General features: G+C 39.2%; 2 protein-coding genes across 3 annotated transcripts; both read right to left on the bottom strand.

Annotated features, from left to right (window-relative positions):
* Positions 1-21: 21 nt before the first annotated feature.
* On the bottom strand, positions 22-1,466 carry ttc9c (tetratricopeptide repeat domain 9C). Its single transcript, XM_022760136.1, has 4 exons — positions 1,364-1,466; positions 999-1,181; positions 186-329; positions 22-50 (listed from the first exon to the last, which is right to left on the bottom strand). Exons 1-4 carry the CDS (start codon positions 1,464-1,466, stop codon positions 22-24), a joined length of 459 nt encoding a protein of 152 aa, XP_022615857.1.
* On the bottom strand, positions 1,375-14,640 carry LOC111232427 (high-affinity choline transporter 1-like). Of its 2 annotated transcripts, none has more exons than XM_022759939.1 (10): positions 14,554-14,640; positions 10,264-10,491; positions 8,953-9,066; positions 8,189-8,344; positions 7,567-7,715; positions 7,130-7,273; positions 5,265-5,418; positions 4,962-5,179; positions 4,582-4,876; positions 1,375-1,730 (listed from the first exon to the last, which is right to left on the bottom strand). In XM_022759939.1, exons 2-10 carry the CDS (start codon positions 10,445-10,447, stop codon positions 1,471-1,473), a joined length of 1,674 nt encoding a protein of 557 aa, XP_022615660.1. In that variant the 5' UTR covers positions 10,448-10,491; positions 14,554-14,640; the 3' UTR covers positions 1,375-1,470. The 2 variants fall into 2 exon arrangements, with proteins under 2 accessions (XP_022615660.1, XP_022615659.1); XM_022759938.1 differs by having other exon boundaries at positions 1,643-1,730; positions 3,093-4,876.
* Between the last annotated feature and the right edge of the window lie 1,305 nt (positions 14,641-15,945).

Genomic DNA, 15,945 nt, shown 5'->3' with positions numbered 1-15,945 from the left:
ATTCTGTATACTGTACAATCCTTACTCCCCTAAACTCACCTCATAAGCGTCTAGAGGAGAAACAGTAAAATTAGTGATTCAGGATGTGTGATCATTCTTCAGTTGCTCTGTGATCAGTTGAACGCAGTCTCTCTCAGGTTGAGGCTTTACTTGGTGGAGTGAATGTGCAGGCTAGACTCCCTCACCAGCTCTGTTGGTTTGGTCAATCCCCTCTCTGGAGCTGCTCTTCGGGCCGGAGGAAAACATGCCTCGATACATGGCCTTCTCTTTTTGTAACTCACGATTCAGTTTCTCCTCAGCTCTCTGTAGGTGCTTCCTCACGTTAGCATCTGCAACAGAAAAATCAAGACTTATTTTGGAGAGGCCTTCTTCAAATATGTTGGAGAAGGCTTGGACAGAATCTGCAGAATTGTGATAGAGGCGTTACATATACGGATTTGATTTATACAGCAATTATTTGACGGAGCCAAAGTCCAAAAAAACCTCTTTACATGTCCCATACTTGGCAAAAATTAACAGAAAATGAATGAACTGGCTGTGATAAATTGGTCCATGAAATAAAAATACAGAGCACAATTTGGTCTTCGTCAGGTCTGAATTTGCAGTGTCAAATATTTTATTTTAAGTTGTATCTCATTTGATTAATTGGGGACAGCTGATAACTTGTTAATTAATAAGCTTTAGAGGTGCTGATGGGCAGATTTTGTTACTTTGGAGAGAGCCAGGCTAGCCGTTTCCCCCTGTCTCCAGTGTTAATGCTAGGCTAACTGGCAGTTGCTTCATATTTAACAGACATTTAGGATGGTGGTATTGATCTTTTAATCTAAATCTTATTAATAAAGCAAATAAGCTCATTTCCCAAAATGTCAAACTATTTCTCTAAGGTAAAAAGTACATCATGCTCCGTTGTAAGTGGATCACATTTTGGTATAAAACCATCTTGACAATTTTTTTTTCTTTTTCTGCTGTTGATGATACTGATGTGCTTGGTTTTTTACCATTAGGCTGCTCTCTGCTGGCCTGGATGAGGTACTGTTTGGCAGTCTGTGCATCTCCCATCTCCAGAGTGGCTACTCCAGCCCTGTACAGTGCCTTGACATCACCTGGTCGCCACTTCAGCACCCGCAGGCTGTACTCCTGCACACGGGCGTAGTCAACACTTTGTCTCTGCAGCAAACAGGCTGAAAGAGATAAATATGTACATATATATTATATAAAAACATACACAGTGATACTCAGAATAGTTGTGCTACCACTGGAATACTTTTTAACAGAACATGAGATGTATTTAAGTCAGTATTTCCACTTGGGCTGAATATTATAGTGGTTGTTCCACCCTGCATGGTTGTGATGTTTTATTTACCAGCTAAGTTGTTGTAGCAGTCCACTTGTGTGTTTCTCAGTAAAGCCTCCTGTTCAGGTGTGAGAGCAGGTGTCTCAGGTCCAAACCCTTTCACTGACGTCATCACATCAGAGTCGAGGCCTCGGAGGACAAGCAGAGAGCGGTGATAACGACCTATGGCTGAGCGAATGTTCTTCTCCCTGTAGAAAGCGTTTCCTTCCGTTTTCATTTGGGCTGCTTCCTCTAGCAAAGACCAGACTGGCTTTGTGTAAGTCCGTCGGTGTCCAGAAGTGCTTGGTTCTGCTGCTGCTGCCGCCGCCGCTGCCCCCTGCACATCTGGACTCTCCTCTCCTCCTGTAGCCTCCATTTCTGCAGTGGAGCTCATTAGCTGGTAAAATGAGAAACTTAAGGTAAATGAAAGTGTTATGAAGTCATTGAAGAAGACATCATCTCAAGCTCCTGTTAGACGCTGCTGTTGTACATTTAGTCCTCCACTCAATGAACATACAATACCACCAATACCAATACCACTTTTATTGTCACTGTCATTATTAGACTGATATGATAAACCATCAAGGACATCCATCCATTATCTATACTGTTTATCCTTATAGTGTAACAGTGCTAACCGCCCCCATCCAGGGTAATAAAATCAAAATTTGCAGTACTGTATATATTATTTGGATTATTTCCTGTCCTGTTTGGCAGCACCTGAAGGTTGCTCAACATCCTACTGGATCATAATTTTTTACACATATGATTACAATCTTTCATCTTTCAATTTTTCATCCTGATTGTGCCTACTGTAAATTCACTATGACAGGGCACCTGTATTGCCCAGGGATGAAGTGTCAACACTACCTATACCTAATCTCATTTTGAGTATTGATACTTGAGTCAAGAGGATCAATACCAAAAAAATAATGGATCCATCACATGTTAGATGACACCCTGGGCACATGAACACATGCAATACTTGCACCTGCGTTGCTGATGTGTGCATTACCACATTACCACTGAAAACTGTCTTGAATTTAAACATGCAGGTGATTAAGTAGTTAACAGAGAATAGTTTAAAAACCATGTTTGGCAAATGTTTTGTTTGTAATTCAAATACATTCAGAATTAGCCAAGTATAATGTATAATTCACCACATATGTGATATATGATCATATTTCTCTCCCTTATATGATAGTACAGTAGCTGCTTTCCCATAAAAAAATTTTCCAGCTCTGTATTTCTTACTGATGTCTGGGACGATTTCATTAACACTGGGGTTCACTGATCTTACACTTTCATCCGTTCAAAACATACAGCCCGATACATGAGACACTACAGAACTCATTAAAAAGTATTTTTTTTGGCAACAACCACTTCCACCACACTGTGAGAAAACTTAACATTAAATGTTTTACTTTCATGACTACCACTTTGCTATCCTTAACTTGTATGTACCTGAGGCACTGCTTTGGCACATTAGTTTCTATGGCTACACTGAAGTCCCTCCTAGCATACGCCATAATTTCCAAACGTCATCCCTTAGCAACATTTCAACGACCCTTACCGAACTTTAACGAACAGGAGACCGGAGACAGGTTAGTCGCTACAGCTAAGCGAGCTAACGGTGTTACCAAGCTATCTTCAACTCCTCACTCCCACTAGCTTACTTTCGTTCATTTAAGGATGTCTACACATTTTAAAGGTGTGGTACATTAAAATGTGACGGATAAAGTGTTATGCATTATCTCACCTTACAAACTACCGGGACGATAATCAACCGAGAGCTAACTATTAGGATAGTTCTCCCAGTTGACAACCATTCTACTGCTATTGGTCACTTCCTTGTTTTCTCATGAAGTGGTAAAAACTTCAGCCACACGCAGCGTTACTGCCACAGCAAGGCCGACCGAGGAATTACAAGTACCGTTACATAGACACAAAAATATCTAAATATATTTTCGCCACATTATTTTATCAAAATCATGATAGTGTCTCTTTTGTCTTTTAGAAAAAAAAGTCTTGTTATAAAGTATTGAACAGTATTTTTAAAATTTACTTTGCATGTTAAGAAACCTCTTGGGTGATGTGCACTAAACAAAGTGAAATTAAAGTAAATTTTAGCCTCCCTACACTCACAAATGTATTTTGCTTATTGTTGCTTCACAGACTGGAGTATGTTCAAAGTTTGAAACTGGAAGACTGTTTTCAAATTGATCTACTGAAGATGGAAAGTTTGAGCATGATTGTGACAAAATCTCCAGTGCACATACACTGAGAATGGACCTTTCAGGAAAGTAGGTGACATCTTGCATCCGTTTAACTTTTAAAATTAAACATATTTGCATATTCATAGATTATGGAGTTTTCAAGTAGGAAGACGGGGTAGGCTAGATGTCATTTTAAGAATTTCCAATAAGGGAAAACCATTAAAAGCTCATTCCAAGCAGAGAATTTTTAAAATGTCTTAATGTGGATGGGATTTTTAAGCGCCCCTTACTCAAAAACCTTATTTGAGAGCTCAGACATGTTAATTGGGATAACTTTCAGCTGCATACCTATATAAGACATTATACACTATGTATGAGTGTAAATGTCACAATGTAAGGGAGGGAGTCGGAGGTCTATAGATTTATCCAGCAACTCCAATCATTCATTCATTCATTCATCCTGTTCATTAATACACAGTTTCCTAGCTAATTTGGGCATTGATTGATTGTTTGAATGTTAAACTTAAAATTACACCACTATCAAGGAACAAAAATCAACAGCCTCAGTTAATCAAACCCCACAAAAACATAATTAGAGCCAATGAAATTACTACAAATTCACTAGCACGTGCCCTTGTTCCAAAGGATGAATTCTTACACCATCATGTGGCCAAGATCATCATTTTAAAAAGAAAAAGTATTTGGTATGAAAACATGATAATATAACTATATAAAAAACACGTTTGCATTCCTTTAAATTGTTTCTCTGTCAGTTCTGCTGATTTGTGGTCAACATTAATTCAGTCTCATTTTGATCTTCAGGTTTCTCCTCCTCGTCTGCTATGTTGGTGCCATTGCTCTTTAATCTTAATTTCTGTGGCGGTTTGGGGGTTTTCACTTTGAATACATCCCACCTCCCAGAAATCAGTCCTTTGTTGAAGAGCAGTGAAGCCAGGTATGAGAATAACAAATTGGCAAACATGTTGGACAACATGCAGATAGTCATAACAGGAGAGCGCTGGACATACACACCGTCCTCAACAGTGCAACCTGGGAAGTGGAGAATAATTGGCAATCCTATGGAAGGATCACCACTCAGCACTCTCAACAACACCCCTACTATCAAGCCCATGATGGAGCCGTAGCCATTGGAGATGTTAAAGAAGAGGACACAGACGAGTTGAGGGAACATGATAGTGTAGGTTATGCTTGAGCCCAGGATCCAGAAAACCATGATGCTGTTGTGTAGGAAGGAGAGTGATGTGCCAGCCAAGCCCACCAACACCACAATGACACGGATCACCCACTGGAGCTCCCTATCTGATGCCTGCAGGAGGGAAAGAAAAGGCCTGTAAGATGAAACAGAAAAGAAATAATCACAAGTCTAATCTTCCTACAAGGTCTCCTCATACCTTGGTCCTCAGGATGTTCTTATAGATGTTGGATGTGAAGATGGAGGCAGCCGACAATAAAGCTGAGTCTGTTGATGACATCACGGCGGCAGCTACAGCTCCAATACCAATAATGGAGATGTAATTTGGGGTGAGGTGCTGCAGAGCAATGGGCAGAACCTGACCAGCCTCACCTCGCTCATATGGGGACAGGGGGCCATATAAGGTCATGTTCCAGTCTGACACCAAAACAAACAAATATCAAATAAATTATCATAGTTTCACAATTCTATTATACTCAGTTCTCAATTGCTGTAGGCCTACTCGTTGATGCTGCGACTGCTCCAATCAACACAGAAGGGATTCCAAGTATGATGATGAGGGGAGCTGCAACAAAGCAGGTGATCCTGGCTGTGGCTGATGAGGAGGCTGACAGCGTCCTCTGGTGGAAGTCCTGATATCCAAGGTTACCTAAAGTCTTTAAAAAACAAAACAAAATTTCTACATTTACTTGCCATCACTCTGGGGCATCAAAACTCCAGCAACACTTAGTAGTGGTAGTAAACAGAAGAACTTCACTTGACTGATGTGTTTCGGCTCGTGGCATTCATCAGGGTCATCATAAAACATATCGCAAGGGACTTTTAAATAAGATAGGTATGGAACAAAAAATACAAAACAGCCAATCATGTGTGAACACATATATAACTGCCCATGGGGCTTCTCCAAAAGTGAGTTTGGCCTGTGGTCATGTGGCTTCAGGTCAAACGTTGTCCCAGGCTAGGGGACATGGGTGCCACCCTGTTTTATTCAAAGCCTGGAGAAGTGCACCTCAAGGACTGTACAAGAGGGACCTTGTCCCAAACTGTGTCCATTTGATGTGGCATGGCACCCCCACAAAACTCTTAAATTTAAAAAAAAAGTTTGAAAACGTGCTTATTATGGGAAAGACAACAACAAGAAATTCATAAAAACATTTCAGAAGTCATCATAAAAATACATAATATACATAAATACATCCAAACCCAAAGGTCTTAAAAGTCAAACTCAAGAAAGAAGTTGCCAACACCTCTCAGTAGGAAACCTCCATAAAGGAGCTTTATGTGTTGATGAGCACTGGTCTTATAATGTGGGTTATTTACAATGTGACGTCAAGTCAAGTTATTTAGTTATTTATTTAGGTTTTATTGTTCTTTAGAATCTAGAATCTAACTTTTTGCCCCAAATGACCCTAAAATCACCACTGTCCTTACCACATACTCACCTTCTAAATTAAAAAAATATGCAGATTGGACTGCAACAGTGGGACCTGTCCTATAAAAGTGAATGTCGCTGACTGACTGACTGACTGACAGATCAAGTTACACCATTGGTCAGCCGAATGTTGCATGGCTGAAGTTACACCACTGATCATCTGGCCAAGGGTTGAAGTTTCCCCATGAGTTGTTGCTATTTCAAAATGATTTAGCGCAATCAAGCAGTGTTGACAACTTAGTGTCTATGTTGCCAGATTTGCCAACTTTTCAGACACCTATTCTGAATTTTTTTTTTTTGTAAAAAGCACCCACTGCTAAGCACCCAGAACTAAAATACTGTGTATGTGAGCACAGAGAGTAAGTCAGAAAAAAACAGATTAAGGGCTGAAATTGGGCAGAATGCAAATATGACGTGGTCCCACCATATGATTTGATAGCAACAACAGAGACCTGATTGGAAATTAGTAAAGAGTGAGGAAGGATGAGGGATCTCCCCAGCTGGACTCAAATCAGAGGTGTTACAGTTACATGGTCAGTGTCTGAAACCGCATTTTACCAGGACGCCCAAGGGTAAAGTTTTCTTATGCATCCCCTGATGGGCCGCTATTACAGCAGAGATTTTGACATATTAGAAAAAGCACAGGTTATACTAATTACTTTCATGATGGCTCTGTTTCATTCAAGTGCTAGAGTTTTATTCACGGTGAGCCAGCATGAACACAACCAGGATGCAGAAACTGAAGCAGCTAAATGGAATTCAGCCATCATTAAATTTTATTATCTTCACATGTGCTTTTCCTGTTGAGACGTGTGAAAGTGTCAATGGGGTTGGGGTTAAATGGCAGACAAACTAGTGCCTACTCCTCTGGTATGAATGACTTCATGTGCAGATAAACTAAACAAATTTACAAAATTACTGAATCCAGTCCTTACCAATATTAAGAAATTATCAATCCACCTCCATGCGCTTTCTTTTTCCACTGTACCAATCCAGGGGGCCTGGTAGGTAAAATTGAAAGCGGTCTTGGTGATGTCAACTGAGTGGGGGTTCATCATGATGAAAGGGACAGAGATCCACTGTAGAAAAGACAAGGAACAGCTGATATAAACATTAAAATGTGCATATTTGGTAGGCTGATGTTTAGAAGCTTGGAGGATTACCTGGAAGGAAGCATAAACCTTTCAATAAGAATTATTGTGTTCTCTTCCTCAAGAGCTGACCTTGCACTCAAGATTTCCTATAGTATAGTAGCAGGTATGGCACTTCCAAATGTCTTATTTCATTAATAGTCAGAAAACATAAAGTAAATGCTATTTATGGCTAAGGTATGATTCAGCTGCCAGATGCGGACACTACATGAGGAACTCACCAAACTGAAGAATATGAGTGTTAGCTGTATGATGTCTGTGTAGGCCACAGAGTAGAGGCCTCCCATCAGGGTGTATACGGTGGCTACTGCTGCAGAGATCCAAATGCAAAGAGCATAGGACAAATCCAGGATCACACTCATAGTTGAACCTACAAAAGTGACATGATCACATAGATTCAGATTTATATTCATGCATGCACAAACATTAAAAAAATGTTAGAATATCTGCTCATTGAGTTTAGCATGATAGCCACTGTGCTCTGTGTAATCAATTTGACAGGTTGACATGTGATAGATTATCACCAATTAGTAATGTGCCTGTTTTTGTCCAGGCATTCTGAAAGAAGTTAAGCATGTTTCAACCTTTAACTTGTTGATTTTCTTGAATCATTACAGTGGCTCAAATATAGGAAGCTTTTTTTCCCTGGAATTTTGCTGCGTATTAGCAGGTGTGTTGTGTTCTTGCAGGCAGATTTAATCACATTTCAAAACAAAAGAATAATAAGTTTCAAGAAATCATATAAGTCCATTATGGTGCAATAAGTAAATAATGGTAGGAAGAACAAATAGTGTTATTGCAGTAAGATGACTCTTAGAGAAAACTGACATCAGTATCACTTACCTAAACCGATAAGAGTTCCTGTCACCCAGATTATGTCAGCAATCAGTAGTGCCACAGACAGAACTCCACCAATCGAGTTTCCATATTTGATCTGGAACGGGTCCATCATTGTCACATATTTTTTGTCTCTCATCACTTTGGCGAAGAAAAGTCCACCTTAATAATTGAATTGCACAAAGAAAGACAGGTTTGTGTTTCTGTATGGGAATGCCACTGCATGTATCCCTGCATTTTCCTCTATTTAAAAAAGTTTTCCACTGATTTAGTATTTAAGTCCTATAATTGAAATGTTCAAAATCTGATGCAGCAAAACTGGATATTTTATCTTTTTATTCCACACACTCAAAAACAGGTTTATTATTACACTACCCACAATGCAACTTTCCCACTGACAGTTTGGTCAGAGATTCAGTTGTGTTATGGTAGTGGTGGCTAATGTAGCCTCAAGCAGGGATGAAGAGGGAGATGTAGTCTTCCGCCCCAAAAAACGTCTCAAATGACATCAATTGTGGCAATTATACAACTTCCTCTGGAGCCGCAAAAGGCTTTATACAACTTCTTTCACATATGCTCCTTGAGCACTACTGCATATATGGAGTTCCCCTTCACACCACATCTGAAATTTCATCTCATGCAAATGTAAGTAATTATTATTTGGTGCTGACAAGGACATGTAGGCTCTCGTCAACACTGTCTTATCGTACAGGTCTTGCTGGACCAGTATACATTATGATACCATCGTGAGACCTGAAAACCTGTCTTACCCACAATGAAAGACATGGCTGCTGTAACAGGCATAACAGCCCAGGTGAGTCCCATGGTTGGAGTGTACACAGCCTCTGTCATACCAACGATGAAACCTCCCCCAACAAATGTAGCTGCAGGAAGCACAACACACACACACACACACACACACACACACACACACACACACAGTATATATATATATATAAACATATAGGTTACTCATGTAAATCACACAGAAGTCTGTCCAGTTTAAGGATTATCGTAATTATTGTACATTTGAAATGCCGCATAAAATTACAGGCTAAAGGATAATAATCAAAAAGTAAGTGATGACATTCAATTCAATCAATATTGGGAGCACTACAGATTGCAAAATCAATATTTAGGCTAAATTATGTTTTTACAGCACAGGGGAGGGTCTGTTTTTCAGAGGGTCAAATTCAATTTCTTTGCAAACTTGTCAGCCTACTTACCAATAAAAGTTTAGTTTATTTAGTTTATTTAGTTTATTTCGAACATGTGCGAGTAACACAACAAAGTAAACTGAAAAACAAATAAATCCAATAACAATAGCCAAAACAAAAATAATAATGTGAACCCAACATGTCCGAAAAGGAGTAGGATGAAGCATATGCTTATTTAAACCTACCCCTTCTCCACTACTCAATTATCAGTCCTTCTCCCCAAACATATAGTATATATTTACATAAAAAAGAAAAAAAAAAAAAAAAAAGAAGAAAAAAATAAACACCCGATTATTAAAGCCCTTCTTCCTCCCTGTACCTACAGTTCATACAAAAAAGTGCAGAAGTGTGCAAATATAGATATAGATTATATAAAAAAGGGCGTAAGGCCAACACCTTAGTAACTCTTGGTAAGTTGAAGGTTGCAGAAATGAGGTATAATGTTCAAAATGATCCAATAAACAACATCTTCATTGTTAAGTTTAAACAATGGTAATCTAGAAAGTTAAAATAGCCAAAAGCCTGTCTACTGCATGTATAGGGTAATGTCATTATTAGTTCAATGCAGCCGAGAGGAGCTGTAGCAGCAAGACAGGACGTGTTTCAAATAAAGAGCTGCTTCAAATAGATCCAGTAAAATAAGGTAATGTCTTCATCATAAAAGTTGTCATGTGACGATCTTGTTAAACAATGTATAAAGATAGACACGTTGTGCAGCGACCGATAAACTGGAAGTATAAAAACTTAATGAGACATTAGCCTATAGATTAGGATCTATAAAAATAAACCAGATGTCCAGATGTTACCCAGAAACTAATTTTCTTAATGTGTTTCAGCTGTTTTCCCTTTCTTCTGCGCGCTCACCCGTCATGGTGAAGACTCCCACCACCAGGCTGATCCCCCTGTTTCCCAGGAGAGTGACTGCTGTGCGGTCTGCCTGGTTCTCCTTCTGCACCTGCTTGGACCTCATGGAGGCCCAGATGCCGGTGCCCAGCACCATCAGGTAGAAGACAACCATCACCACCAGTCCCGCGACGTTGAGGCTCATCGTGCAATGATACTGTGCCTCAAATGCTCATTCACTGATTACCTCTTGAAACAAAGACTGGATCAATTAAGAATTCAATGAGTTGCTCAACACCAGTAAAACCAGTTCAAGAAAAAAAAAATTCGGAAGCAGTAACATTGCTTTGATATTTTCGTTTTTGTATTTTACATTGTGTTAGAAATGTATGGGTTTAGCCCACTTAATTGTAGTCTAACAATGTTGTAGATTGCTTACATAGGCTATTGTGCAGATGGGTGACACTTTACCTTCAGTATCATGTCACTCTTTCAATCTGAACGCTGTAGTCTTTTTTAGAAGTGGTTGCTGACACTTGAGATTGCCCTCTGGCTATTTTCCACATGATTTCTTACAACATTTGGTGATGGCTCCACAATTCACACACATCCAAGCCCATGCTTATCTTCTACCAGCATCACCAATATGGTTTACCCATATTTAGGGTTATTTAATCACGCAACCTCACAGTTGATATCAAGAGGGCAGCTGCACAGGAAGCACACGTAATCCTTGTGTACAAACTTAAAAATATTCATTGTTACAACCAGCTCTCTCTTGCCCAGACTGGTGAGACTGATAAGGCCAGCAAAGTCAATAAATGTTTCTCCTTCTCCCTATGATTCAGACGAAGTGATATCTAAAGAACTGGACCAGCTACAGTGACAAGTTATTTATCAGCTACATATCATGGGCTGGTTAACTGGTGACCAGCTCGACCAGTTTGAGCTATAGGATTTTAACGAGACATGTCGTACTTTGATAAACGACATGTGGACACGATCTTACAGTTTCATAACAAAGAAACAAGCAAAACAAACAAGGCTTTATTAACGCGTCTCATCAACAATCATAAAAGAAGTGTAACGCTGTGATATGTACTGTTCTGTTATGTACTTCCTTGTCGAGCTGTGCGCACTCATCCACTCAGCCCCTTCTTGCACCTCGGCGCGCACAGAAGTGCGGTGTATGAATTTTTGTCACTTAGTGTTGGGTTCATTTTTTTATTTAACACTTAAATTTTTATTGAGTAATCTTCAACTTATCTATGATGTAAATGTCTTACACAATTTCCAGTCACTGTTCCTGATTTTGAGTGTTTACATTCAGCCAATTTCTGGTAACAGCTTTCTTACTTCCTGCGAGTACAACTTTGGTCAGGTAGAATTCTTCTCTCATCACAGCACATTTAATGTTCCCATGATGCATCACAGGGCAAGTATTTGGAATTCCATATCCCAAAATATTTTTAACAACTGCATTAACATTTTTCCAGCCTTATCTTTGTGCTGGTCCAGAATTCATTTTTCATTTTTCAACCGTGGAGTTGCCAGGATGGATGGATGGATGGATAGATGGATGTGTCAACAAATCACAGGAATTTCACACAGGAGGCCGGTGTTTCATTCCCGTGTGAAATTAACAGTTTGTTGTGTGTTTTAGTGGCACTCTTAGCCTTTTCCTAAACCTAACCAAGTAGTTTTTATGGCTTCCCCTAACCAAGCCATGACCATTTATTATTGTGACCATGGTGACGAACACCTGCCACCGTAGGGGCACTATTTCAGGAGACACTCCAATGGGTCGTATCAGAGGGTTGCGAACGACTTATATGGTTGTTCAGGTTGGGGGACTTGTCGTTTTTGAAAGCTGTTAGGCAAGCTACCAGCTACTACCTCTACTGGTGACTGCAGCTACCACCTCCTATTTGTACACAGCTACCAGCTTATTATCTGTTACCATCTCAGGTTCTCACCAGTTACTGTCTCATATTACCAGACCCAGCTAAAATTCTTATTAGTTACCAGCTCCTATTGTTAGCAGCTGTCAGTTCCTACAGGTGACACCAGCACCTGTTAAAATTCACCATCCTGTTTCAACTAGTTTTTGGTTTACAGTTGTTACAGCTTCTCTAACTCAATGTCTTTGTCAATCTCTTTGAATCTCTGTGTTTGAAATTTGCTCTATAAATATATTTGTCTTGCCTTGCCTTTAATATTATAATATTAAAACAAACACTTTATTAAATGTGTGGTACCAGGAGCCATCTTACTCTGGCTCCTACAGTGAGAAAGGATTACTGTATTACTATATGCAATATTGAAAGACAATCAAATAAGATGTCACCATAATCATGTTCTATTTGCAGAATTAGTGCAGCTCTGTCTGTTGCAACATGAAGGTAACATAATAAAAACTTATGACCTAAAGACACAATCCAAACTAGCTGACTCTTAATGAGTCAGTGTCTGACTCTGTCTTATTACAGCAGTCATGTGGGGAAGAAAATACATATTTTTGGTAGTGGGGACTTTGATACGTGTCTGTCTGCATCTAGGGTCCCCCTTCCCTTATCTACCTTCCTCACTGTCTTACAATACCCTTACCTTGTTTACTGACATCCCCCTGCCCTTCACTCTTGGTCAGTCTAATGTCTCAGATCTGTTCTGTGTCAGTAAACTCACTGTATTCTGAAATACACCACAACAGCAAACTTCACAACTAAGGACTTTAGTGAATTTTCTTCAACAAATGTTAAATAACAACTTAGTCGGAGTTATTAAAGTTTTCTAATGCTGCTGATGGTCTATTTCCATCAGTTAAACAGATCAAAACTCTATATTCATCTAATTACATTTCAAAAGTTATTACTTGAGAAGAACTGTAGATGCATCTCAAAATTGTAATAAATGGAATAATATTGTACAGTGCTTATGATGAAACTGACAACTTAGTGATATTTATGCAAATCTCATTTCCTTGTGAACTGTAAATATCTCTAAATGACTGCTTATGGTGACATTTAGTTTGCACTTTGCACTATAAATTATTATTCTCAGGAGCATGAAAAGATGCTGACATATGGACCTGCAGCTTATTCAGTCTTTGTAGCTGTTTCTCAAACGGAAGCAAACACTGCTTTATTTATCAGCAAACTAACTATTAAGTACCAACCTTTAACCATTCTGAAACACTGCTAGCAAGCAGTGTTCACAATTTTAGTGACATGATAGCATTAAAGTTCACCTGACATCTTCACCATCAGCATCAATGTTATTACCATGTTTCAACAAACTGTTGTCCGTCACACTGCCGGAGTGGACTGAAGAATGTACTCAGCCAACGGTAGGTTGGTTGACTATGGTTTACTTGTCATGCTGATAATGTAAAATCTAAGAATTACAAATAAAAACATGTCTAAGGGTGCCTTTGTGGCTCACGTGGTAGAGCGCATACCACATAGGCTTAGTCCCAACTGCATGTCATCCCCTCTCTCTCTCTCTCTCTCTCCCCCTGACTTTCCTGTCTGTCTCTCACTTCACTATCTGAATAAAGGCAAAAATGCCCAAAAAATAACTTTAAAAATAAAAAAGATTCTATGATTAAACGCTTTGTGAGTTCAATATTCCCTGAAGCCCAAGTTAACATGTTGCTGTCTGGCCAGCAATTTAAAAAAAATCAAAAAATGTTTAATTTACTATCATAGGAAATATTAACAATCAAACTTTGCTTTAAAAACTGAAGTAGTTGCAAAATCAATCAATCGATTCTGTCACTAATAAATTAACAAACTTATAGGGGAGTTTTCTAAATGTTCACCATGAATGAATGGCTCAGGGTGAAAGGTCAACATGAGACCCCTAGGTGTGTTATAGTTACTGCTTTAAATCTTACAGACACACCCATGGTTTTTCCAATCTTAATCTGCAAAGTAGCATTAGCTGTGAAATGAATGTACTGGACTATTTTCCTGTGAAATGTAGTGTCAGTATAAAGCACAACAAAATGGAAACACACTGATGCCTCAAGGCTGTACTTCAAAGTAATTTACTTGACTAAATGTACTTTTCTGGGTTGTCTAGCCAAAGACATCTGCTACTACCTGCTGCCCTGAAACAGATGTTTGTTGTATCGCAGCCAGATTAATGTTAGCAAACATTTCCCAGCCAGGAAGTTCAATTCAGAGTCAACTGGCTAACTTCAGCTACAAGTATAAATGTAGAAAGAAGCCGTTAGGTGGCCTCTAACTTTACCAGGTTTTTAGCAAATGAAACGACTGAATGAACATCACCCACCCATGATGTACTTACCAGTCTGCTGTGCCTCTGGTCAGCTGTCTGTGCGGATGAGTGTAAATTCATCCAGGACTGTCTTCGTCGTCCTCCTCTGTCTTTCTGCCTGTCTCATTGTCAATCATAGCCCCTCTTGTGAATGGGGAGGAGTGAGCTTATCACTGACACCTGATGTTGGGTATGGGGGAGGTTCCCTGCAAAATTGTGCCAAGGTTAGTTAGGAGTAAAAAGATGATAAATATTTGCAGTTTCATTTTACCCCTTTGGCTTAAGACTCCTCAGCTGTAAGTGATCCATTCTGTTGCATATCAGAGATGCTTGGTTATTTCCTGAGCGCAAACAGCAACGTCTTTGTTTAAAAAACTTTTTTTTTACTCACTGCATATTGGCCGTGTTTTCATTTCGACTTGACAACTTTTTCACAGCTTATGTGACCGGATAGTTGTTTTGAAAAAGGGTCATGCAGTTAAAGTAGTACCACTCCCTTAAAAAAAAGGCACCATTTGTAAAGGGTGTATAAGTTGACAACCGATCAGTTAGTAACCATGACTAAGAACTTCTCAGCTGCCAGGTTGTGGAAAATCCCCCCCCAGCAGAACACTTTTCTTGTCTGTTTAGCTCTGCTATTCATTAGGCAGACCTCTCAATGTACTGCTTGACCACTTATCTGCTAGAAAGGGTTCTAGTTATTAACTAATTGGTGGATTGTAGAACATTTTGTTAATTACTTATCAACATTTATAATTGCACATTAGTGATATTGATGGCTTACAAGAAATTGTGAAACCCAAGACACACCATTAATGTCATATGACACTGATCTGTCATGTGAGTGATCAGATACTTTTTATTATTGAATTGTATTTTGAACTGCGGATATGATTGTTCTTATAAATGGGTGACTGAATGACAAAATTGAAGAAATTATCTCCACTGCCACAACCCACAACCCTTGTTTTTTTTTTTTTAAAAGATGCAAGTCTGGAAAACAAACACTTGGTAGTTGACTGAGAGTTGAAATATTTAGATGTAGATATGACTCTCCTCCTCTCCAAACCCAGACATTTAAAATCTGGAGGTACTGTGGATATTAAATGAAAACTGCAGGGTTCATATCTTACCCCAGATGTATTCAGAACAGACTTTTTATGATAGTTTTGACACCCGTTGTAGATCAGCAGCTATATTTTTCCAGTTTGGAAACTGGAAGCAAAGTTGACAGCCCATTGAACAGTGGTGTGTTTGTCCAGACCATGAAGGCCTGTGATTATGTCTGGGAGAAAGGCAGAACTGTACAGCAACTCTATTGTCCAGCCTACTTGAAATGGCATCTGTGTCAAGCTAATTTGCATTTGACCTGAATGATGGTAAAAAAAACAACAACAAAAAAAAAACGTGTCACCCAGCCTT

The sequence above is a fragment of the Seriola dumerili genome, unplaced genomic scaffold (genome assembly GCF_002260705.1).
Source record: "Seriola dumerili isolate Sdu_G_001 unplaced genomic scaffold, Sdu_1.0 BDQW01000331.1, whole genome shotgun sequence".
Taxonomy (NCBI): domain Eukaryota; kingdom Metazoa; phylum Chordata; class Actinopteri; order Carangiformes; family Carangidae; genus Seriola; species Seriola dumerili.
Note: the sequence above shows the minus strand (reverse complement) of the source record. Positions and strands in the feature narration are given on the sequence as shown.

Excerpts from the sequence above, each read along its gene's own strand:
- ttc9c (XM_022760136.1), bottom strand. The coding sequence starts at position 1,466 with ATGACGTCAGTGAAAGGGTTTGGACCTGAGACACCTGCTCTCACACCT. Across the intron at positions 330-998 it reads CAGCAGAGAGCAGCCTAATG|ATGCTAACGTGAGGAAGCAC; the intron begins GTAAAAAACCAA and ends TTTCTGTTGCAG. Across the intron at positions 51-185 it reads TGACCAAACCAACAGAGCTG|ACGCTTATGAGGTGAGTTTA; the intron begins GTGAGGGAGTCT and ends TTTCTCCTCTAG.
- LOC111232427 (XM_022759938.1), bottom strand. The coding sequence starts at position 10,447 with ATGAGCCTCAACGTCGCGGGACTGGTGGTGATGGTTGTCTTCTACCTG. Across the intron at positions 9,067-10,263 it reads GGGAGTCTTCACCATGACGG|CTACATTTGTTGGGGGAGGT; the intron begins GTGAGCGCGCAG and ends TGCTTCCTGCAG. Across the intron at positions 7,274-7,566 it reads CACTCATATTCTTCAGTTTG|TGGATCTCTGTCCCTTTCAT; the intron begins GTGAGTTCCTCA and ends TCTTTTCTACAG.